At 35.7% G+C, this 27192-nt stretch overlaps 1 protein-coding gene across 9 annotated transcripts in view; it reads right to left on the bottom strand.

Moving 5' to 3' along the window:
- MEF2A (myocyte enhancer factor 2A) overlaps positions 1–27192 on the bottom strand; it is a 92878-nt gene that overhangs the window by 41465 nt on the left and 24221 nt on the right. For 8 of the 9 annotated variants that reach the window (XM_075159830.1, XM_075159835.1, XM_075159829.1 and 5 more), the window contains 2 exons: positions 14228–14426; positions 8146–8349 (listed from right to left, as the gene is read on the bottom strand). In XM_075159830.1, coding sequence (XP_075015931.1) covers positions 8146–8349; positions 14228–14281 — 258 coding nt within the window. In that variant the 5' untranslated portion in view covers positions 14282–14426. Of the gene's footprint in view, positions 1–8145; positions 8350–14227; positions 14427–24894; positions 25033–27192 lie in introns of those variants that run through there. The other variant, XM_075159831.1, reaches the window with a different exon arrangement.

A 27192-nucleotide genomic window follows, 5' to 3' on the forward strand; every position in this document is an offset into this window, starting at 1 on the left:
TCACCTATCAACAGAGTTGCTTCTGCAGAGTTTTCAGCAGACAGGTACTGTACAAAGGTCCTCTACTGGTATTTGACATAGATTTGAGATTCTGGTCCTCACAGCAGCACAGATTCCTGAAGAGCCATCTGATTCGATTTGAGATTCTACTGATGCACAGCCCAGAGTAAGCTGTCATTCACCAAGTGATTAGCTTTTTCTGTTAGTGTATTAAAAAAATAAGGAAAACATCACAGTGAATTTCATTTCACAGCTTTAAGATAATGTCACTAGTACAACTGTTAAGGGACTGTCGCAGGACAGAGAGCAATGTGAACTGGAACTACATAAAATTACTAGTGGTAATACAACAGCTGAACACAACCATCATTAGCAAGAGACTTCAGAAACTATATATTAAGATGCATTCTACACAAACTTCACATCTACATATGCTTCAATGCGTGACCAAAGCTGTAACTCATCAAAATTCAGAATACCAGTATAGCATGGTAAGTTTAAGACACCAGCACTGTTTTAAAAGGTAGAAGAAATCTAGTGTTCTTAACCCTAAAACACTAAATTTAATCACTGGTTTATACACCAGTGTATAAAGAGTAGTGTAGCTTTAGATTATTTGCAGGCAAGCCAAAGCTATTAAAAAAAAAAAATTAAGTCTATCCTACTTCTGGCAATCCTTTATATATCAGAAATGAAGGAACGCAAAATAACGTTAACTAGGAACAAAAACTAGCACTGTCAGCTTTCTTAAAGTCACCAACAATCTGTAATTTTAAAAAGAAAAAAAAAAAAAAAGCATGTCAACATTAATCAATTTCCCCAAGCAATTTCAGCATAGCCAAAGAATTAAAGGAATATTTTAAAGCAGAACAATATTACCAAATGAAAGAATGCACAAATTAATGATAACAGTAAACAGTTCAAATAAAACAACTTTGGGGATTAACTGTTGACCTTAATCTCCCAAATTAAAAAAAAAAAAAAGAAGAGAAAGAAGAGACAGACATCATTATGAGTGGTAACTGTTCTGCTCAGTACAAAACACGCAGGTGTTTTCTGTCACTGTATTCAGAATAAATATTTGCTACCTTGACCACATTTTAAACTTCTCAAGGAAGCTGTTTCTTCCTGAACCCTGAGTGGGAAATAAATCCCCAAAGCATAACCTGTTTACAGGCCAGATTTATAGTAAACTCTTCTACTAGAAAAAAAAGAGGCTCAAGCCACTATACATATATATCTAAGCTTCTGATGAATCATATTCCAGACTGCAGTTTTTATGCATTTTCTCTCTTTTTAAGGTAAGCTAAAAGTGAGATTTTAGTCCTTAACCATATATAAATCCTCCTCAATCACCTCCTTAAAATGTCTCAAAGGCATTTGTGTGCCATCTCAAATTATTTGAAATGTTATATGCAGTATAATTACATTTACATAATCATTTAGCAAATCAAGTCCAATAATGCCTACATTTTCTCAGCATCATGAGCAGATTACGAAGTTATTTCCTTACTTCACTGAAACCATTTTTAAGCTTCTTCCTTCTTTTAAATATATACCACTTATTTCCCCAGTGTGGTCCGTGCTATTTGGAGACCAAAGCAAGCGGTCCAAACAACAAAAACACATGATAATACTATTCATACTACTCATACGTATTCTTCTATCAGCCCAAAAGCTTTTTGCTTTTTTCTTTCTTTCCCCGCCCCCTCCCCGCCAAGTCTAGCCCACTTCTGGCAATTCTCCATCTATCACATATGAAGGAATGCAAAACAATGTTAACTGATAAGCATTGTCAACCTTCCTACAATCTCTAGTGTGTGTCTAGCCATCAACGTTCATGGTATTGCCTCTCAGCATTATCTCAGTTCTATAAAACTGTGTTGATATTTCATGTAAATTTGGAGATTTTAGTCACCTACATTAAGCATCAGTTTTTATTTTCAACTGAAGTTCGTTGTAGAGCAGTCTCTTCCTTTTTAAAAATATGTTTGAAAACTTACCATGTAACTTCTCTTATGAAACGTTTCAAAGAAATATATTTTTGAAGGATGTGATCCAATTTCCACTATCTTACTTTTTAGCTTTGAATAGCAAAATATGGAAGCCCAAATTGCTTGCCAAATGCATATCTAGATTGGATACACCAGGTATCCACCAAGGAAGGAAATAGGATCAATTAACTGAATGTCCTTCTCATCTAATTTTGTATGTGTGCATCCATGTATATCGAGATACAATTCCCAGATCTTCAATTTCACATGAAGTTCACCCAAATTGAAAAAAAGAAGCTATGAACCAATACAAGTGCTACTAAAATACCGTAATATCCCATGATTAACAAACTACTATACTGTACGACACACCAGTAACAGTTCAAAATACATGTCGGTAATCCATAGCCTGGAAAAGAAGCAATGCTGAGGAGGTGGAGAAAACTGGATAAAAAACAAAACCAAAAAGCTTTTGGTTTATAAACACAGTGTTTCAACACCAACTTTTCTGTTTATGCTCCCCACACTGTTACACTTGTCTCTTGGCATATGCTCCATCTGGCTGTGGAGATGCATCTGCTTCTTTATGCTGCAGGCTCTACATGTGCAGATGAGCTCTACGTGCTTACTCAAAGGTATCATCTGACAATCGCATCTCTGACACTATATACGTCTATGACTAAAGAACACGTATTGCTCCTATAACAGCTCTTCATTAAAATTTTGTGAAAAGGCAGAGAAATAGAGTGCCCATTTGGTATTTTAATGCAAGATGATGCACTGAATACAGTTTCTGTAAGATTAAACTGGCTTACTTACACTACTGTTAAGTAGCAGCAGGTACATTTACCTGCTTTCTGCCTTGTTTCTGTCAAAACTATGACATGAGCACTATCACACCAAGCCATCACAAACATTACTTCCTATTAGAATCATCGTTTCCCATGTTAAGAGTTTTAATACAAACATCCAAATCACCTGCTGTAACTTAAACCAAGAAACAATTATGATTATTCCAATACAGCAGTTTTTTCACAAGAATGAGTATGTTTACAGTAATTACATGATATCATTTAGGACAGATTTTTTATACTTTTTAGTCATGATTTTTATTACAGATTATTGCATATTTCAAGGACAGCTGTCAATATTTGGGGTATAACCTAAGCCTTACACAACACAGTATGAAAATGGCATTAAACTATACAGCACAGAAGAGGCTCATTAACTGAGACCTATCCAAAATTCTCATGGGCACAGATGCCAGCTGGCAAAGTAGGTCACATTTTAGACAGGCTCCTAAAAATCAAATTACCTCAGTTTGATGAGGTGATATGATGGAATGTGTACAACCCACCCACCCACCACCAAGTGTAAGTTAAATAAACCCTGTTTTGCTGTATCACTCACAGAACATCAAAGCATGGAAAAGAGATAAAAAGTCGAGCTAAACAGGCAAGAAGAGCCTGTCTTCAGCTCTTGACTCCCAGAAAAAGTGAGGCTGGAAGAGAGGTAACAACGTAAGGACTGCTGCTTTCTGAGGCCCTCTTGAGGGACAGAAGGACCCAACATGGAAGTGTTACCTTGTAGAGAATCTGTAATAATCTTAACACCCCCTACACTAAAGAAGATTGAGTATGAGTGCCAGTTCATTTCCCTCTTTTCCTTTGGATCAAAAAAGGATGAATGCTCAAGGTCTCAAATTGTCTTTTATACATTAAAACATTCTGTCGACCATATGGATACAGAATCTTGATAAACCTGAAATTCTTCCCATTTTACTCTGCAGAAGTACTCTACTTTTCTTCAGGAAAAATAATTACTTGCCAAGAATAATGTGTTACAGAAAAAAAGTCCATGAACATTAAAGCATCAAATGCTTTAACACCTACGGCAAGTCCTTCAAATCATAGGCAGTACTTTGGTGTAACAATCTTCAACTGTGCCATAATGGCTTTGTGAAACTAAATACATGATTCTAATATTTCAAGAATTCAAAGCACATATTGAATGAAAATTTCACTTTTTTCAATATCCATATATGGTCCATCTAACCTGTGCAAGAGCACTAGCTTTCACTCAAATAACTATGAAAAAATACGATGAACGAAACCTTATTATACCACAGAACAAAACCTCTCTCATCTGATGTGAAAATGACCATATTCTCCAAGAGCAAGAAGCATCAAAGAATTTTTTTGAATGATAATTTATATTTCTGAAATCATATGAAAAGGTTATTTTGGAATTTCAACAGAAGATATATTTTTTCCTTTCATGAGGCTTAAAGAAAACATTACACTCGCCACCTCTTGAGAAATGCCTTTTACTAAAAGGTCAGGAGATCAGCAATCACAAGCAAAGTTTCACCGTCCTCACCAACATCAGCTGTGTTCCCCTTCCATATTTCAGAGGGATGCAGAAATTAATCTAAATCTAATCCCATTAGATGAATTGTATCTGATCCTGATAAGCAAGGAAGTTTTTTCACAGACCTGTGTATGTTCTGAATATTTTGAGTATTTCAAACAATCCTGTTTTCCCTATTCACCTCTTTTTTCCAATGCTGTAAAACAGATTCAAACAGCAAAGAAGTTGAAGATCACAGAGGTTGAGTCCCAGCTCAAAAATGCCACACAAATTATCCTTTAAAACTGGTTACAGGTCATCTGTTACAAGATCTTCTCGCTTAATTTTAAAAGTGCCAAATGGCAGGGAATAGACCATCCCCAAGTATACTACTGATATTAGAAAACTAAGCTTACATTAAACAAAATTCTGTGATTTCCAATTCCAGCTATTCAAAAATCTGTGATTCTGCCAAGATGGCTGAAAAACCGTATTCCTTACACCCATATCAGTTACTAGTTACCAAGTAGCTACAAAAGAAAAAAATATGACGACAAAAACCCATGATAAGAAATAGGTAAAGAAGCCAACAATTTATTGATAGGTAGACTATTTAGAAATTGAATGGGAAAAAAAAGGGGGGGGGACACAAGGAAATATGAACAGAAATTAAAAAGAAAAATGGGACCAACAAAAACACATAAAAGGGACAAAAAATTAGAAAAGAATAGATACAGGACAGCAACAGAGCATTCACATCTACAATAACATGTACAGTGAAAGACATAAGGGCACGTATAAAAAAAAATTCTAGCATTCATTTAAGATGACAGTGCTCTCCCTCCTACTATGTTTTCACACAAACCTTCCAGCAGCCACAGAAGATACCAAGCTCTGGGCATATAAAAGCAATTCCTATGCCAAAATTGAACATGAGGCAACTATAAGGCGAAGATGTCTCATCAATTTCACTTAATCATTTACAACATTACCGTCTACCCAATACTGAAAAGAAGTAACAGTAGATTTGTTTCTTCCCTTACACAGCTTCTGAGCTGTGTAGAATTAGCTTTCCTTCTAGCACAGCAAAAAAACCCTCCTGTCATGCATGTAAGGGACACAGAGGATCAAGACTAGTTTCACGGTGAGCCTACCGTGAAACAATAAATACCATCTGTCACATTCAAGGAGGCAAGTGAATTACTAAAATGTTAACTAAGATATATACACCAGCTATAACTCCATAAAATGGAATTACTTAAATTGATTTAGTACATATTTGACAGATTTTGGAGGGGGGGGGTGGGTGTAATTTTTATTTGTTAAAATAGTATTTCTACATAGGCACAATAAGAGAGAAGCCATTTTACATTGTTCTTTCAGAACGTTTCCAAAATGCTGATGCTGTAACTTCACCTCTGTCATGCCACAAGCATCTGTCAAATGGAACAGTGAGCTTCTGGCAACTTGCTACTGCTTAAATACAGGAGTCTTACTCCTCCCCCATCTCATGTCTTCTTCCTTGTTCCTCCCTACCTATGCTGTACCTGTCACTGCATCTGCTCCAAAGCACATCACATTCTTTATTGAACCAATTCAGCTCTGTTGTAAAGCAAAAAAGTAGATAATTTTCCAACTGAATTTTCCACTGAAAAGGAATGTTTTTCTACATTAAAGACATTATTTACTTACAGTGGGAAGCAAGCCATCCGAACCCAACCATGAATGATCTCTTAATTGCCTAAAGAACAATAGCTAATAAACTACAAAGTTACCATACAGGCAGAGCAAATCTGAAATGCAATCAGTTGCAAAAAATGAAACTGTGGAGTATCTCTCTGAAATACCGCACACAATTTTTCTTCCTGGAATCCAACAGAGAGAAAACAGCACTCTACCTTACATATATTGAGCTTGTAAATATTTCATCCTACCAACTTAACTTTCCCATCCAGAACACAGTCACAAACTTAAAGAACATATTTTCCCTGCAAAAAGTATACACTCCCCTCTCCAGCTAAATAACTTTTTACTAAGAAAGGAAAAAAAAACACAAAAAAAACACCAAAAAACCACACCAAAAACATTTCAAGCAGACTAAAGAGCACACAGGGCTAATCTGAAGAGAATGGGAGATGCACTCCTGAATTATACCATGTTTGAAAAATGAGAGTAAAGTCCCAAATGCCACAATAGTATAATATAGAAAACCTACAGAGGAAAATTAGAAAGAACCTGCAGATGAGTCCTTGCATGTTCCCCCAGAACAGAAACCATATTGGGTACTGACTGCACTTTTTACGTAATTGCCAGGGGTCAAACGCTTGACACTGGTAAAAAAAACCACCAACAGCCCCCCCCCCCCAAAAAAAAAATACAGGCAGCCTTGCATAGAAATTATTTTGGAAGAGATTCTTAGTCCTCATGATGTGAAGAAGCACTATTACCACAAGTCATAACACAAAGAGGCCTTAGATGCAGAACAAAAATCAGCCTGGCTAAATGACTTGCTTGCATCCCTATCTCAAATTCACATCTGTCACAGTCAAAAGCTCACCTTGAAAGAATTAGGTTTTCCCTTCCTCTACAGCGGCTATCCCTTATTTATACTAATCCAGTAACTAAGTAATACTCTTCCAACTCTTCAAAGCTTATATTATCCCCCTCATTAGTACTCAACACTGAAGACAGAAGTTGAGGAGGTTTTCTTTCTGATCATAAAAGGTGGTTGACAAATTAGCAGAGAATCTTCTCAGAAAGAAATAAGGCATTTGTCTATTTCTCAGTTTTGTCAATCTGATTTTTGTTGAAAACTTATTTACAAGATCAGCTACTATCCTCTCTGTACTCTATGATTCCCTTGGCAATACGCTCTTCAGCTATACAAGGCTAATCACTGTTCCTAAATCATTCCTAAAAAGCAAGGCATTTGTTCGGAAGACACTTCAGAATTTAAATGAAACACTTAAGTCAGCCACCTGTTTTGGTCTATTTACAGGACTACTGGAGACATGACTCTTATCTGAAATGCAGTTACAGTACATAAAGGCTCCAATTGCCAAGAAAATCCTTGGATTTCTACTGCACCTAATTTAGAAATTATGTACTGGAAAGAGTTTCTATTTAAAGCACAAGCATAATAGAAGTAGATGAAACCAATACCTTTGAGTAAATATATTCATGCTATTCTATTACTGCAGAAACTGCAGTCATTCTACTGCTATGTTTTAACTGACATACACAGTGACTGGACAACAAATTTAATTAAGTTCATTTGCTCCTTAGATTCACTTTTTTTTTTTTTTTTTTTTTTTTTTTTTTTTGGCTGAACAAGGGGCAGCACAGCCTGTCGCTGATTTGATGTGCAACATTTGACGGGTAAAGTGGCCACTACCTCAGAAGAAAAAAGGGGCCAACCATAATTGTCTTTTAGGCTGAGGGCACTCTTTGGATCTTATTCTCCATCAAATTTTTCCCATGAAAACCTTGAACACTTCTCCCCCTTCCTCCCCAAGAAAAACCATCTTTCACACCTCTATTTCCATCGCCAGATGTGTTTGAAATCAAACATGTTGTTTCCCAGAAACTGGCAGGGGGTGAAGGGCAGATGGGAAAACAACATGGCTGTAAAGACTACTTATTGCCTTCGAGAAACCAGACTAAAAGCAGTAGTTTACATTTTATGACAAGGGTTTCAAGTTATTAAGTACATTTGGTTAAAATATCTTAAAATACTCTACATTGCTCTATATTTAAAGTATTAAGGAGATAAGAAAACTGATGTGTCTTTTCAAATTGTTACCTCAACAATATCTGAGTTGGTTCTGCTTTCATGGGGCTCGTTGTATTCTGTATATTTAAGTAGAACTTTGTCCATATCAGTGCTGGCATACTGAAAGAGTTTGTTAGAGCTGTTAAAAATGATGAGTGCTATTTCACAGTCACAGAGTACACTCAACTCATATGCCTTCTTCATTAATCCGAACTTCCTCTTTGTAAAGGTGACCTAGAGAAGAAATAAAAAAAATAATCATTATTCTTTAACACACGACAAGGGTTTGAAGGACTATAATCAAGCATTCAAGGAATATACCAATTGAGCCTACACTATTTATGCCTGCTAACAAGCGACAGAACTGAACATGTGTACAAAGCTTAAAAGAAGAACTGCCTATCATATTTGGGTGTCACTTTTAGGGCCAATGCTCTATATTAGACTAAGCTAAATAATTACATCCCTCCAACTCTTCCACTGGTATATTACTACCAAGGAGAGGATATACAACTACCAAAGACAGTTAGAGTTTGTAGGATCCTCTAACCATATTTCCCTCTGTTCAACCAACATTGGGTTTCCAGGTATCACAATATTTTCTTCTGTGATTATCAGTTACTCTGTAACTAGTTTACAAGTTACTCACAACCTTAACTCTAGTAAAATCGAAGAAAACAGCAATATCAATGGAAGCAATACTGTTACTATGATTCTATGATTTCTAATTATGCAAAGCTAAGAAATATGCTTATTTTGTTGCTATTAAACCATCTATTCAGATTCACTTATACTTTTAAGCTGTTTTCTGCCACTTGGGAACATCATGAAACAATCATTCTGTCCAATTAGAACTACTGTGGGGAAATAAATCCATTACAGACCACACAATCACAAAGGAGGATTAGCCCATCAGGGAAGGGGGAAGACACTTCGTTATAAAAATCACCATCAATTATGAAAAAAAAAAGTTTAAAAAAATTATTCCTTTCACAAGATTTCAGTCAGTTAAGGATATACGAGTATCAATGTGTTCGACATCAAGTTGAATCAAGCAAGGTCTGATGCTAGGGCCAGCTTTTCTTAAAGCACAATATTTTTACTCAACATCCTCTTAAATGTCTCAGAAAGGCACTTAATCTACTACTCTGAACTTAATGTTCTGAGACCTTTTAAATAAAGCTGCTAGTTTTGGATCTAGCCTTTCAATCTGAGCTTCAGTGCTGAAGGGAACACCTCTGTCTATGGCCATATTCACACCCCCATATTACAATTCAAAGTAGATGCCTCTGTGACAGGTGAGTGACCTACATGCCCTACATGTTTAACAGACAATCATGAGAATACTTTTGCAAGATTCTGAATGAATTAAAACACAAGAAACAATCAAACCTGTTTTATGGGTTTCTATAGTTTAACATGTTAATTACCTAGGTGTATACCAAGTTTTTGGAAGATGGATGGGAAAATTCTGTGTATATACACCTCAAGGCATTTTTTCCAGAGATGAGTATCTCATGCATATTACTTTTTTAATACTATCCATAATACAAAATATATACTATCGTTCCCATCACATAAATAGTCTTAGAGGGAAGCAGACATATATACTAACAACTTTATGTACATAGTATGCTGACAATAACTGTATTATTAAAACAGTATATGCACACTTTGCTCTTCCACCACAAATGTTTGCAAAGGTACTGTGGACCTGAGATTCCTCTCCAGCTATAAAACAGTATCCACATCCATTTAAAAAAAAAAAAAATATCTGTTTTAACATGTGCCACCTTGATCCAAAAGTGCACTGTGCTTATGATTTTTGAAAAACTGGATTGTTAACACTTAGCCAACACTTAGTAGGAATGGAGATAATAAACAGAAGACCTAGAAAGATAAGAATATGGATTGTCGGGTATATTACGATAACCATAGTTCCACCTAAGTTCCTGTGCAGTGTTTCTAACTTAGAAATTTCTTAAGGTTTAAAGACCACTGATCACAGAGCCTTTTCTGAGGCTTGAATAATCCCTGTTCAGATGAAAAGTGAGTACTTACCGTAACTTTTTTATTCAACCCTTTTAAAGCACATTTGGTGAGAAGCTCCATTAAGATACAGCTCTATCTCTGCAACAATTTTATGTAAGAGCGCTGTAACACATTCAAGGTTCAACTAGGGAAAGCAGATCTTTTTACCTACTTATTGTTTAACAATTACAATACGTTAGTGAGACAAGGTGCCAAAAAATCTGACAGACTTTACCTTAATGCATCTTCTGCTAGTATTTTATTTTCAGTTATTAATTCAACAAGCTGACCAAGTACAAATGTGGGTTTTACTGGGCTGTACTTTTCCCAAATGCAGGTGGAAATTTTACTATCCACATATAATACAATACAGCCGCTTTTTAAAAACAAATCTTGTGTAAGTCTCCTAGCAGTTCTGTCACTTTACATATGCCTTCTTTCAGAACACTTGGGATTTATTTATCCTATCTTGGATGGGAAATTAAGAATTACTTTGTCTGGATTCCTCTAGGGATTTGGGGAAACTGTGGGTTTTTTTAAATAGCTGTTGTTGTTCTTCTAGATGCTTCAATTACAAGACACTTAAGAGATTATTACCCGAGCATGAGCAGGTATAGACAGATACTACTGTTTAGTTTTTGTCAGGAAAAAGGCATCATAAACAAGATGTGTGTGCGCTATATTACTCTGAGAAGTCATTAAATGAAAAGACTGAAGGCTTAGTTCCACTGAGGACCCGTATGATCCTGGGCAAGGGATCTTAACTTCTCTAATGAAATGTTATCTTTCTCACCTCTTGTAAAGCTATTTTACTTGTGAGATTCTCAGCTAGCGTCGATTTCTCACTTTGTGTTTGGACAGTGCTTAGCACAAACCCCACTACCACTGGCGTCCAAGTCTTACTTTAATGCATGTAGACTATTATAAACTCACTTTTCGTTTAAGAACACAGAAAGCAGAATATTAGTTCTGCAAATTCCTCTTTTTTTTTTCTTGCCATTTAGTGTGCCATTTAGGACCCCACTAAAAACAAAAATATGCATCTTTGTTGCAGGCCAATGGCTTCCTCAGCACTATTCTAATATTGCTTAGCAAAAAAAGGGCGAGAAGGAGAGAGCAAAGGCAGCAAGATTGAGCTCCTTTGATATCTAATTTACTGTACTTTATTCTCTTCAGCTTAATGAAGATAAATGTCCTACAGCTCATTCAAGCAGATAAGACTGCTTAATTAATAATACAATGACAGGCTCATGACAATTGTAATCCCCCAGAGTATACGGTCTATATATTCTGTTTTGAGCTCACATACAATCCCATCAGAAATAAGATGCTTCTGATAAAACAATAGCTTTTCTTCCCACATAAGTTATATGAACTTGCTCTGCAGGCAAAGCTCTATCCCATTCTACTCATATTTTAAAACAAAAAAAACTACACATCATACCAAACATCTAAACAGGACATCATATGCATGTTCATGAGTGACCTACTAATCAGCTACGCATGCCATTGAAAAACTGACAGAACACAACTGAACTATACTTTCCATTCGGCAAAACAACCCCTAAATGCCCTCCTTATCTGGGTCAATGAAAAAATTGTCAAAATAAATTAATACCTAATAAATGTCCTGTGCATCAGGGCATTTTAGTATGTTAAAACTCTATATACTAGCTACCAAAACCACAGGACACTAGTGGAGTTGAAGAACACCATCAATACCTCTACACATAAAAAATTTGGCTCCGCTAACAAAAGCCGTGTAACTGCTTTAAAACCTGTTAAAAACAAGACACAGTATGTTATCACCTCTGAGTTTCCACAGAAAAAGGATAAGGCAAGCCTAATTCTATTTTTAAGTTAGAGCTTAAAGCCTCTTCCTAGTCACTAAAAAGCCCAAAAAAGTGCTAGCCAAAAAACAGCCAGAAACAAAACTTAGAATTTAATCCCCATATTTTGCTTCAATCAGAGCAATGGTACAAGTGGGCTAAAATTTGATACAAATGCACTCATTCTCCTCCTCTCCATTGTTCCAATCTGAATAATGAGATGGAAATCCAAAAAAAACCAACTCCCCCTGAAAAAAAAAACACCACACCAAAGTCAGGGTATAGTATAACAGTAATTGTATTTCAAGCAGAACAGAAACATGGTTGTCCAACTTACTCCAAGCAAGTTAAAAAAAAGAGGGGAGGGAGACCAATTTCCACCTCTTCAACATGCCTGAAGTTCTAAAGCAAGACCTGAAAGAACTGAAGTTATTAATTCATCCACTTTTACTACGTGTACTTAAGACATTTATCTACATCAAACATACAGTCACTGTGTGATTAAAGCTGTTCAAACACAATACTTTGGCTTTCTCCCAAACTCCAATAATACTTTTATTGCTATATATAGTCTTCTCAGAGTTTACATTGCTTTAAAGTGATACAGAGAGAAAAACAATCCTGATTTCAGAAACAAAACAATGGTCTCTGAGCTGATATATCAGCAGCAAGACAGTCTCATGGAATTCTTACACTACCCCAACGTCAAGTTGGTGCTCAGAAGTTAAAAAAGCAAATAAAATACTAGGAAGGGAACAGAGAACAAACATCAGTACACCACTATATAAGCCCATGTTTTGCATGCATTTTGAACACTGCACAGTTCTGGGTCCCCCTGCCACCAAAAAATAATGTACCAATACTCAAGAAGGTTTAGGGAAAAGTAGTGACAATGGTCAAAGGTGTAGAATAAATTCTGTATTAAAACAACTAAGTAAGCTAGGGTGCTTCAGCCTGAAAAAGCTAAAGAGAAAATAAGAAAACATGGCAGAGGTCCACAGAATAACAAGCAAAATGGACAGACTAGATAGGGAGTGACTGCTGCCTCTTTCATACAAGAGCTAAATAACTAGCAGAACCATGACTAAGCATAAATGAAAAGGTGTTTCTTGAAACAACAGTTAATAGACCTATAGAAAATCCTAGCCAAAAGATGATGTAAATGCTGCAACTTTATAAGGGCTCGAAGGATAACTGAACAAGTTCATTGGCAGGGGGCAGGGAAAACAAACAAACAAAAAAAAAAACCACCAAAAAAATCCATTAATGGTTACTAAATATATGGAAACCACATCCAGCTCAGGAAATCCCTGAGCTAAGAATAGTTAGAAGCTGGAAGAGGATTACAGAGTAGTGTAATGTGCATCTCTATCCTACACTTATTTGCTTATGACCATCATTGGACAAAAGATACTGGCCTAGCGGCATCTTTGATCTGACCCACTATGACTATTCTTAAAGATCCTAAGTCATTCCTACAATACTTTTCCTTAAAAGTGGTATACATTTCAATATCTAATTAAAATTTTATTTCGTATCTAATGTAGCAATTTAGAAGTTAAGAGGAAACACTACTTCTGCACAGAGTCATCAACTTTTGGTACCTTTCAAGTTCAAAGGACACCTCTTTATCAGGGCAAGAACAACCAAGTAACCAGCTTTCCCTAAAACTTTGAGTACTCTTCCCTTTTGACTAACAATTTTTAAAGACTGTTGTAGCAAACAGCTTTTACAAGGAATATAAAACAATGCTTTTAAATAGAATCATGTTAACAAAATTCATTATTATATCCAAACCACTGTAGATCGTTGTCCACAGCTATGTCAAACTCCTCTGTCAAAGATGCTGCAGCAAATACTTTTACTACATCCTTTCTGAATTTCTCATCCTTTCTCCATCGTCATTACTAAGTGTTCCTAGTAGCTATCAGATCAAGTAAGGTGTCTGTTTCAACACGATCCTCCAGTCTACCAGAAGTACAGGCTACGGTACCATTTAAATAGGAATAGTAGTTTTACAGTGAATTTGATTTAAAATAGTAATTGATATTACTTATAAATAACAATTTCCCCTAAAACAGTAGTAAAACCATTGAGACAGATTTCTTATTTGTATTCTGGTAACGCCGTCTGTAGATACATGAAGACAAAGCTCAGCTTTAGAAGAGTGAATTAAGATGAATGTATTCCAAGTTTCCATTAATTTTTAGGATTACTGATGAACTTGTTCATGCAGACTCCTTGTTTCTCACCTGTCTGTTCCGTTCATCCATTATTCTTGTGATCTGTATTTTCTTTCTCCCCATTTTCAGCCTCTTCTTTCTTTTGCTTTGCAATCCAGAAATATACTAATCCAAGAAATTTCACTCTTCAGTATTCTAACACATGATACAGTTTTCTTTTACTTTGTCTTCAGCTTTAGAAAAGGTTCCTATTTCTTCTTACAAACCCCTAAAAAACAAAATTTTGAAAAAAAAATTAATTTACAAATTAATAAAGAGGAAGCATCATTAAACACTTGTATAGTCATAAAACATGTGCATGCATAAAATAATTTCAGTGAAGAACCAAGTATTTCCATGAGTAAAGTATTATACTACATACTTTGTTCCAATTAAATAAACTCCAACTAGTTTGCTAGATTCTAAGTCTGTAGTTTGTAGGTAAATGACCAATAATTTCATACACTTTCAATTGGATGCCTTAAAAATTTACAGCTGTCAAAGGGGATGGTGCTCACCACTCTAAGCTTTAGGCCTTGAGTGATCTGAGGTTTCAAAAGTTTATCCACAAAGTCTTGGTAAACGCCATTCATTATTTTAGGAAACCTTATAGAGAAACTGCTTTGTGTTTCCTGTTTGTCTTGTAAAATTATCATCATGATAACAAAACAAAGCCATGAGAATATCAAGTTTCTGTTCCTAAACTAAATTACATCTCATTTCATAAGACAGTATTTGGAGTTTCATTGGAAAGCAGGAGGGAGAAAGAAAGAGGGAATATCTTTACTTAAAAAGGATAAAGACCACAGAAAATATTTTTGCAACAGAATTATTTCACAGCTACCAAGACACCAATGAATAATTAAGACATTCACTCAGTTATTCCCTCTGCAATAACCTGTAAGATGCACATTTGCCAATAACCAATTACCAGTCAGCACTTGTTTCATTTCGGTAAATTGTTTAGAAAGATAAGGGTACATGCAACTTGAAAAGCCAGTGTGCCATCATGATTATTTTAATCTGGTACTAATGCACCAAACTGACTTGTAAAACACTGATATTTAACAGACTTTAAATGCATTTTCAGTAAAAAAAATTGCTAAGCCATATTCCAAACATACTGCTTGAACTGTAGGATAACATTAATTCAACAAAACTGGAGAACAATTGGAAAGAAATAGCCTCTAGAACATCAACTGTATACTAGAAAGTATAAACATGAAACAGGTACACCTTATTCTATTACACCTAATACTCATTAAAATAAAAGGGCTAAAACCAGCCACAATATTAGCTTATATCCTCTCTAACTTTCCGACCCAAAACGTCTTTTGAAATCAAGCCTTGCATATTTTAATATGGGTGTCACAATGCCATATCCTTGAGGCCATGTGTAGAAAGTGGTGCAACCACATCACCATCAGAGAGCTAATAAGTAGAGACAGTAAGAGGCAATTAGTCACAGGCTACACTTCACAATACATTCAATTTACACTGAGAAAACAACCATGACTTTCTGATGCTGCTTGGGAGGGGAGGAAAAAAAAAAAAAAGAGGTGGAGGAACATCACAAAACGAAAGGATGTCATTTTATATTTACCTGATACCAACAAAGGACTGCTTTCATAAAACATCACAAAAATGCCCAACAGTATTTAGAAATACTACTCCATGGAATTTAAGATCAAATCAACACTAAGATTATGTGACATCCATTGGTCAAAAGGATATGCACTAGACATTGTTTATACATCAAAACACTTAAAAGCATGCATCAGCATTGCATTCCTTTTATTTTCTTCAAGAAAAAAAATTCTTCCAAGGTGCTCCTAAAAAGGTATTAATAGCTAGCTAAGGCCAGATGAACAAGCCCCTACACAACCAATAGCACACAGCAAATATTCTACATGGAAAGCAACAGCTGGCATATAAATTTATACCTTTTTTGTTAAAAAAAACCATCAAGAATATGCACTGGACTCTAAGCTTTAATTCATAAAACATTCAGTCTTAAGTCAGCTGCCTCACTCTCTTAAAAAAAAAAACAACACAAAAACAAAACACAAAAACACCACCACCACCACCACACCTCAGCTCATGCTATGATCACACATTAAATTTAGTTCTGCAAAAATCTGGTTGCATTCCTTGAACATACCTAATAAAAGGGTCTCTATAAGCAGCTCTTAAAATTTCATTTCTCCTTCATGTGTGGCTTCATTTTTTAAATATACCATACATTATTGAAACAGTTCTCTGAATACAGAATTACCAGATTACTTCCTCTGCTTTTTAAAAGCACTCACTATCCTAACTAGCACATGCAAATAGCTACCACATGTGACACCAAAGATCCACCTGGTCCAGCATTTTATCCATGGCTATTAAGAAATATCACTAGGATGGTAAAGGAGGGACACAGGAATAGAATAGACATATATCACTTCAAAGCAGTATTTATAAAGCATTTTCTCCAGATATTTAGTGATTTTTGAATCAGGAACTTCTGAAGTCATATACGGAATCTCAGATTTAAAGCTGTTCATCAAATCTCCTTCCATGAATACCAGTTTTGAATCTGTGTAAATTTTTAGCACCTAGAAGAAAGGAGTTCCACAGCTTAGTTATGCATCAGAGTAGAACAGACATCCTTTCATTTAAGCCTGATCCTGCTAATTGTATTTGGTATCCACAGATTTTTAATTATACGTGGCAGTACACAGTCATCTTCACCTTTCATGTTAGTCCTGATTTTGATGCCTATATTACATCTTCCGTCAGTTACCTTTACTCAAAACTAAAGAATCCTACTCCAATCAACCATTTCTTACACAAAAGCCATTCTCTGGCCAGCTATCCTGTCCTCCTCTCTACCCTTTCCAGTTACACACTGTTCTTTTTCTGAAACAGAAGGACACACAGTGTGTACAGTACACAAGATATGAGGTATATAAAATTTTATTATAATCTACCATAAATTTATACAGTGGCATAACAATATTTTCTGTTCTACTGCATTAGACATACATGTAGGCAAATTTACTAGTTCTCAAAATTTTCCTAAGGAAACTGACCTATGCTCCAGAACACAATTTTAAAACCCCTATGTGGGACCACACACTTCCTTCATACAGTTCTGTCTCATTCACTCAGCTCTTCCACCTTCTGCAACAGATATTCAAAAGCAAGTCTATGTAGTGAATAAAATAAGGAGCTCATGGGAGAACAGGGTAGAGAGGAAGAGAAATATGATGTGAGATTATGCAATACATATTCTTAAGGATACAAAATAAGAGAGATGCACAAACGTTTTCCAAGAGCTAATGGAAGAAACAACAGCAAGGAAACACTATTATCTGCTCCACATACCACCACACAAAGGGAAATGGGAAAACTGACAGTAATTTTCACCAACATTTTGTTACAGTTTTGGGGTGTTATTTCAGGTCTTTTAAAATTAGTATGCTCTATTAGGCATAAATGCATCAACCCGTTTGCCAGTTACGACCTCTGCTTCACCCTCTTTAATCAGTCCACTATTGCCTCTCATCTCATCTTCAACCTCACACGCTTTTCTCACTTAGCAAATTCCAAATTCCTATTTGCATGTCAGTCCCCATCTGGGTCCAGCCAGCGACAGCCTCTCCTCCCTCTCCACAGGTTGCTATGGACACCAGAAACCTGGCTTTGAAACACATTTGCCAAAGGCAACCCAGCTCTGAAATACAGCATCCCTTTCATTTTGAAGTCACGTACAAGATGATTTCAAAGCTAAGAACTGAAACATAAGTTTGGCATGAGCCTAGGGTAGAAAGGATCTTGACACCAACTGCAAAATCAGAGTAAATTGTGCAGTAAAAAGCCACTTTTCATGCGTGCTCAAAACATCCAAATGGGAAGTCACCACCAATGACAAACGCACGTTAAATTTCTCACGGGAGCAATGACTTTTCCTTTTTCTAATCCTTGATTACATGAGAGTTGCAGTGTTATTCTCCATACTGACTAGCAACAAAATGATATAGGATAAGATACAAGACTGAGTCCACTACATGGTTACATCAAAAATGTAATTAGCAAAGTTTTAATTTTGCTAAATCGTAGTTGCGTTGCAAACATACTTAGGTAAAATTCTTAAGTCACAAAGCCATTTCATCTAGATCATCAATAAATTTTTGCCCAAATAAAGGAAAATTAGCAGACATATATGAAGATCAACACACATTTATTTCTGAAAGTAAACGTGAAACTAACGTGAAATAACCTTGACGAAGGTAAAGTTCTACTTCCTTAAGTGACAGAATCAAATTACAACCACCAAAACTGCCTTACATTACTTGCATGGGCACATGGAAACAAATTTTTTTTTTTTTAAAATAAGAATTTCAGGCATGTATTAAACAAAACAATACGATTAAGCAGAGAAAAAGAAGGAAAAAACCCCCACGTGCTTCATGATGAGCTTCAACCAGAAAATAATGTCAGCTTGTAATAATAGCAAGAAAAATGGTATTTGCAGCTGTCCAAGTAAAAGTCTCTATTATTGTGTAGAAGTAAACTTTATTCCAAATTTTCTGGATTTATTCCCTTCCCCGACACATGTGAAAACCCCACACTAAATACTGAAAGACAATAGAACCATATGCAAAAATATAGCCTCATGATTGCATATTTTTAGCAACTCAGATCAGTTCGTTTGTTGTCAAGGTTGCTTCCAGTTTCATAAATAGCGAGAAATATACAACTTTAAAGCAAGGAAACTGTATTTGACGTATTTTAAAAGATTCTTTCAAGGGTTCAGTGGAAACAAATTACATCTGTGCAGAACTCCACAAGATCTTGAAGCCTTCTGGCAGAACAGGTTAGGAAAAACTGTGTCAGAATTATACTCCTTCCATTTATTTTCCTTTTACTTCCCTCTGCCTCTTTGTTTTCTTGGAACTTCCATTTCGCCATCACGGTTGCAGGTTACATTTGACAGTAACCATCTCATCACAGCTCATTTACTGCAATGCACACAAAGAAATGAGTATCATGACGCCAGATAATTTGCATGATAACTCTCAAAAGCCACAGCTGCATGAAAACACAGATCTGTATAGATCCATCTTACACTTGTAAGCCTTAGGTAAGGCTTGCTAAATAGCAGACAATAATTTTGACTAAATCAAGGTCAATAGGTCTTTTTCTAAAGGAGTCTGTGCAGATATTTTGTAGATTTGGCCCCTAAGCATGAACTGATGGGCATAGACTGCACAACCAAATCACAGCCAAACTGGTAATTCACTGGTAATTTTAACACTTTGCATGCTTACCAAGGATGTGACCAGAATATAAATATTCCCATACACCTCAAGACAGAGACAAGGCCCATCACCAGGTGTTGACTGTTTTACATTAACAAGGCAGATAACAGAGTATCTTGTTTTTGCATAGTACCTGTAAACATGTACGTGTCCTCCCCTCCCTGCCCCATAACTCTGAGTAGAAATAGCTAGAAAAAATTAAGTCAAATCATGTCTTCACCAAAATAATTAATCAAAAGGTTAATTAAAAGGTTCTCAGACTCCATTTCACTGTCCAGAAGTAAGAGATAAGAACATTTTCTTCTTCATAACCTCAAAGAGAATGCAAACCCATGTAAAGTATACAACTCTAGACACCTTTTTTTCTAAATCCCAAACTAATTATACAAAATAAATTCATTCAGACTTGGATCTCCACTGAAACATGTTGAGAGCCATGGGATGTTATTACTGTGCTCTAGACATTCTATCAGCCCTGCTCCAAAATTCATTGCTACCACTTTGAAGCTAGATTTTTAAATTAAGATTTCAAGCAAAAAGACTCCATCTACCTATATGTTTGCACTTAACAGAGATCATGCTCAGATTCTTGCTGGGGTTTTTCCAGAGGTGTGCAAAAACAGTAACAAAAATGTTTCTTACAGCCACATTTCTATAGCCCTGTCATCATACATTGCTGCAAGTCATGTAAAATATAAGTGTAAAACAATAGCACGGGCTACCCCTTCAAAACAAGATTACATGTTGTCATTTATCTCACACTTCTTGCTGTACCACAATATTAGGAAATAAATCTTTTTTCCATCCTCAGTTTAGAAGCCATTCTTCTACATCCAAGTAGAGCCTTACAGTAAATGAGACTGGCCTCAGAGTTCCAAGGTCCTCAGCTAGCAAGTGATACACAAGCATTGTTATAAAACAATAATACAACCCTTAGCCAAAATAATTTTTTTTAAAAAGTGGGACAACATAAAAAACAGGAAGCCATAAACAATTCTTTATTGATATTATTTTTTATGCATCATAAAACACTTGTTTCTTTCAGCTAGGAAGAACAAGACATGTCTTTGATATTAGACCATTTAAGTAAACTGTACTTCTAAGAGTGGATTTGTGGAGTTTTGCAACTAAACATGGCCCTCAATTTCCACATTAAAATCAATCTATTTTAGAGCTTCTAATTTCTAAATTACACAGCTTTTCAAATTAAGTGTTGAAGGCACATCAGAAAAGATCTCAAAGTACTTTCAAAAAAATATGGTCTTACTGAAGAACTGCAACTCCTGAATACTATCTAAATATACTGTTGCTCTAAAAGGTCTTTTCTGCCATTCTTTTCCATGCAGTAAGTCCTGTCTAAGATGAAGCTGAATAACTGTATTTTCTAGCAAAGAGAACTACAGAAATCTAAGATGCATGAAAAATGAACTAAGATTCAGATGCCTGTTTTTAAAACAAGTTTTATTACTCCTAGAATGCACTTTTTTTTTAAAAGAGTCTTTCCTGAGTTGATGGACCAAACAGTTTTCGGGAACTATCAGCATCACCTATAACAATACATGTACTCCTAGATAATATGACAAATGTGGCCTTGTCCAGGATCAGGGACAGCAGGAATTCTGCTCTAGTTGGTTATTTAAAATTAAATGGGTTCACATTTCAATTAAACTCAATACCCAAATATTTTTCCACACTGTTATGTTGCTATAAACTTTTTTCCTTGGCCTACTGCCTAAGCCCCCCCAAAATATGTATCATCCTATTCTGAGCATTTATACTCTCTAGAAGCAAAACAGCCACATATTTTCAAGTGACATTAAGTTCTATTTTATTATTCCCATACATAAATTTGGTCTTGGTATTTTCTAAAATAATTTGTATTTGCATTCTCAAAAACACATTAGAACGCAGTTGGAAAATAAGAACTGGAAACTGATGAGCTAACAGTGGAGAAAGAAGACCACAGAAAAAGAACTAAACCTTCAATATCAGATTAAAATCCAATTTTAGATAGAAGCAGAACTTAAAATACTAAGTAACAACAAGAAGTCCGTTGCCAGACTTCTACAAACAGAAATTAAGAAAATAACTGCATGACTGAATAGCGATCTGGAAAACATGCTCCAGAGAGTTTCTCAAAAAACTTGTTCCTAATTTATCATATAATTTGTCAAAAGATGTGACTTTTCCATGGTATACAAAAATATCCACAAAGAAGGATGATTCTGGACACTGTTAACAAAACAAAACCCAGTATTTAAAAGCTATGGCCAGAAAGACTAATTTCCTAGTGAATGCACCATGGCTTTTAGAACAACCACATCAGTTTGATCACAATTTTAAATTTTTTGACTAGATAATCCTCCCTTTTTTTCCGTTTACAGCTCTTGGAAAATTAATGAACTAGATGCAGAAATCTAAACTTAAGTTTAGATATGATTGCTCCATAATGAAATAGAAGAGCATTTGCAGGGATTTAATTAGTTTAAAACTCATTACAGATTTCATAACTTTCACATTGACAAGCTCAAAGTGCAACTAAAAGCCACAGAAGGAAGGTTTCTTTCCTGAAGTAAAATATACATATAAAATAAATATTTTTCAAGATCAAAAACATCTGCCTCGAGGTTATTATGAATCTGTAATGGCTATGGAACTAACTACCATGTGGCAAAAAAAAAATGGCACAGAGCCAGATGTCTTATCAAAACTCCTTTCTGCCTCAAAAGAAGGGAGCCACCTTCCAAAGGATGTACCTTCCAAAATGCTGATAAGAACATGTCTACTAGAGGTGGCTTTAAATTATACACTATTTCACCCACAACAAAAAGCTGCTACACAAGAGCTCTCCTGTTACAGAAGACAAAACAGAACCCTGTGAAATAAACTTTTTACATTCATCTTGGGGTGGTGGGAGTGGGGGAAAATCACCATGCTGCTATTCTCAGCTGGGAAAATAATTTCCTTTCTTTAAAGCTAACCTGATGATTCAGTAAGAATCAGCTGAAAAGACACCTTCACAAGCATTGGTAATTAAGTAAACAACAAACACCTAACAGTGTGGACAATTAAAAGGTCCATTTTAATGTTTTTCTTCATCTCACAATAAAAGAGATTAAAATACATACACAGGACTGTTCGGTTTCCAATTAATATATTTACCAACCAGAATGGAGCTTTCTTCTGGTTTTGCAACATCTTAACACTTCATCAACCTTCTTCAGGCTCATTGATGCATCTTTAGATAACACTTAAAACATGTTACATACCGCTAAGTTAAATCATGGCTTTAAGAAAAAGTATTATCATTGGGAATTCCAGAATTTCATCAGTTACCACAGTGACACTCAAGCTTTAATTACTGCTATCTTGGCTCATTACTTTTCCCATCTCAACTTAAGTTTATCAATAGATCAGAGAATACAAATAAACATATTTTGCCTAACAACGTGCATTTGGCAAAGGTATAGCTCACTATCTCGACCTTCTCACAATAGCTCTGCCCCACTTGTCACATCTATATTTATCTCTACGGAAATCAGTAGAGCAAATCAGAGTACGTAGAGAGTACTCACTCATGTACAGTGAGTAAGACTGGGGACTGCAAGTGGACAGAAGATGTTTTCACAGTTACAACAGCTGAATACTGTTCTAAAGTACTAAATTGATTTGGTCAGATTTCTATGAAATTCTAGACAAGCTGCATCACCTGTTTTTTTTGTGTATATGGTCATTCACTGTTTTCATCATTTTATAGATAATTAAATTGAAAGCTTTGCTCAGATTTTTTAACATGGCCGTGCCAGGCTGAATTCAATGGGAGCAGCAACGTAAGCAACAACATGTCAAAGTAACCTTAAAAATTCAGGTTCCTGGCATTTCTATTTGGACATCCTTATCCATAAGGAGTATTGACCTTCTTTTGCCTCTGAGAACTGTGTGATTTAAGTAGATTATCTCTTCTGAGGAGTACTGAATTTTTTAGTGGGTGCTTTTTTTGGAGGCGGGGGGGGGGGCTAATTTTACAATCATTTAGAACCTCAACAAATTTACCTACATATAAAGAACATTCATAAACCAAAAGCTAGACAAAAATATCCCTCTATGTAAGTTCTGATATATCATATCCACATCTCACAGCTAGATTATTTGGAAAAAAAATAAACACCTGAAAGCAACATCGAAAAACATAAATACAGTGTACTACTTTTTACACATAGTTCAAAATTAAACAAGGTGCCAACTGAGCTAACTCAAACACCATCCTGACATAAGATTTAAAATTTATGAAGACAGGCAGAAAAAATATTCAGAACACAGCACGTACTGTAGGGCAATGTTATGAGATTTATTACTCTTATCCTTCAAATACTTTCTTTAAAATTGTATTCAAATTTTGCAGGCTGCTCTTCAGTTTCCTTGTAGCAAATGCCAAATAAGCAATTCTCCAGTTAAGTAAACCAGTGTCTGTTCTCAGTATATTAAAACTGACTGGTGTATAATTGGCACAGTTTCCCAAGGCAAGAGTAGAAACCATAGCAGATTTTTCCTTAGGAAGCATGTATATAAAAGGCATTTGATTGCCTTTGTTTTTTAGTTTCTTCTACTGGAAAACAGAAAGAAGATAAATTATGAGGTAATCTTATTTAACGCTGAGTTTACCTAACGTAGAAAACTGTACGAGCTTGGTACTTCAGCAAACTGATTTTGTGATTTGCAGCAGGACTTCTAAAACTCAGTGAAGCTCTGAACATTTATCAGCGACTAAACTCCTAGTAATTCATTTTTACTTTTCACAAAGAGGAAAACTGTCCACTCTGCCTACAAACTGTTGAGGTAATGCAACAAAGAGCCACATGACAGCAACTTCAACACATTACTAAACAAACATTATGGCAATCAAAAACATTTACAGCTGACTTCAGGAATGTAATGGGATACAAAGGCAGCCATAGCTTTTACATGGTTCTGCTTATACCTTGTCCTATAGAGAGTCTCCTCAAACCAGACTTCAAACTAAAAAATCCCAGATTTTATTAAAGTTCTTAGCAAGAGACAAATGTGAGTAGATGAGAGAATGGAAATATAGAAGGATTATAAACAAGATTCTTCCTTGCACATTGTGCCCTTGCAAGACAGGTCATTTCCAAGTTTGGTTTCAGTCAACAGCGACTTTGTGACGTGGAGCACCGTATGCTCCCATTTTATACTTGGAAAACTTCCTCCCAAGGTTAGCTCATTCTTAACTATCTGCTTTTTCCTGATCCTATGTATCAGCTTTTCTTCATGCCCTGCACAAGCTGCAGGCTCCAAGCTTCTTGCCCAACTCCCATTTGTGTTTTTTTTTTTGTTGTTTGGTTTTTTGTGGGTTTTGTTTTGGTTTTTTACCTGCTATGACAGGTAGTCTTCACAACCATTTCCCTCTTGAGCATACTCTCTTACCAAATACACATTTCCAGTCTTCCAGAGGATTCCAACATCATACAGGCACCCCCCCTTTTAAAAGGAACAGGAAGGAAAACTGAGAACAAATAGAAGAGATATCACACATCAAAGAATCTATAAGAAGCTTTAAATCACTGAACAATTGTTGAGAAAGCTTTCTTGATAATTTATTTGATGTCTGATTAAATGACAGCATGCAGTCATATTGTTGAAGTGCAACAATTATAAACCAGACAGACACGACAACATAATGCTTCAAACAGCCTGCATGCCTCAGTAAGATATTCAGTAAACCATAAAGACGCCTACATGTTTCTAACAAAGATTAGTGGTAAGTTCTTCTTCTGTGGCTGCCATAGCCTTTGTTCAAAACTCAATCTCTTCTTTTAAAATTCAGATACACCACCAGTTCAGACTTCTAAATAAAATTTTTTTTAAAAAAGTTACACTATGCTCCAGAGAGATTAAAACCAAATTTCAGTGAATTATTCCCTCCCCTGCATGCTTTTAAGCAAATAGTCATTTTATATTTAATTAAAATAAAACACCATTACTGGGGGGGCGGGAAGGGGGGAGCTACAGCAGATCATAGGGCAACTCCTTTCCAAACATGCATGGAGACTGTTTTTTTATAATCTAAAGGTTTCAGAATCTGAGGCAGACAGGTAGCAAATAATAAAATAACGTACAAGTGAGATGAATCCACTCAGATACATCTCAGGAGTGATATACTGGAAAAAGATTAAACACAGGCAGAATACAAGTAACACCAATGAACTCGAGAAGATGGTGCTGGGCACCCACGGTCAAGAAACAGTTTGATTCCCACAAACTCTCTAATTTCAGCAGCCACTTTTAAAAGCAGCCTAGAATGGAATTCCTTACTATGTAAAATATTTTCTTGATCCAAGTACTTCATAATCCTTTTTCTCTCCCTCCTTCCACCCCCTAGGCTAGTGTTACTGCTTTTAAGAATATATACATCCAAATGGAGGGCAATCACAAGCTAAGACTGTCCAAATCAAGTAAAAGGCAGGCCATTAAAAACAAAAGTTAACTACATTGAGATGCATACCCCAACACCTGAACATACTGTAGTAAACTCAGTTTCTACTAAGAAAAGAAGCGAGAATACTATTCAGAATATTTTCTGCTCTTGCATATGAATCTTTTCCTTTATTGGCAGGTGATGTCTGGTAGTCTGGGCATTCATATGTCATTAACATGAACCTAGCCACTTTGATTCACTTGCAAAAATGTTACCTAAACTACACTGATTATAGTACACTGAATCTTCAGATAAGAACTGTTCTCTGAATAGAAACCTAATTCTAAAACTAGCTAACTTTGAAACTATTTTTCCCTTAGCAATGGTAACAAACCAGCATACACAGTTAATATGGTTTAGTTGACAAGTGGAAATTCATGATGCTACAGTAACTCTGTTACTTGCTATACCTGCAAGGCAGAGCAAATGATAAAATCTAATTATTTCACCTTTCTTGCAGATTGCTGCAAATAGAAAACTTAAGTCATTTGACCCTAACTAACATTACTGCTTCACAGCAAAGCTACATGATTCAAGTGGTGGATAGCACAATGTATTAAAGTATCTGTTGCAATAGCTTCTGGATTTAAATACTCAATGACTATAAATAAAACAGAGCAGTCTGACCCATTTGTTCACACCAGTGTATTAAAAACAGAAATCCTTAAACTTTGAAAATATCTCAATTTCTCTTCCTGTCAAAAAATCCTGACAAGCATCTTACATGAATAGAGCCACTAAAAAGGTCTGAATGAGAAGATATAGGTGACAGAAGTTTAAGTGAAGGCCCAGAAAAATTTAATCGAGGTCCCAAGCAAGAATCAATTAAGTGATCCATATCTAAATATACAAAGCCCTTCTGATAAACTACTATGTGAATAAACTACTACATCACTGAAGAGTTAAACAAAAGCAAGGAATATTGAGAAAAGCAAGATATCGCAAAAGCTGGGTCTTAATGTATTTGAAAGGCAGCTGGCCTATTTTCAATTACATTAAGTAGCCAGGAATCTGAAGCAGAAGCTCAGACAGGCTCAGATTATTGCAGACTTCCCTTACTGAAAACCTCTTCCACTTAAACAAGTATATTTATTTAACTTTGACATGAAACATTAGATGCAAATGCAAGCTTTCTGAAACTGTAAGGCAGACATCTCCATCTTTACTACTTAGTCAGCCAAGTACTATCTGAT

Source organism: Calonectris borealis, chromosome 11 (assembly GCF_964195595.1).
Source record: "Calonectris borealis chromosome 11, bCalBor7.hap1.2, whole genome shotgun sequence".
Classification (NCBI taxonomy): domain Eukaryota; kingdom Metazoa; phylum Chordata; class Aves; order Procellariiformes; family Procellariidae; genus Calonectris; species Calonectris borealis.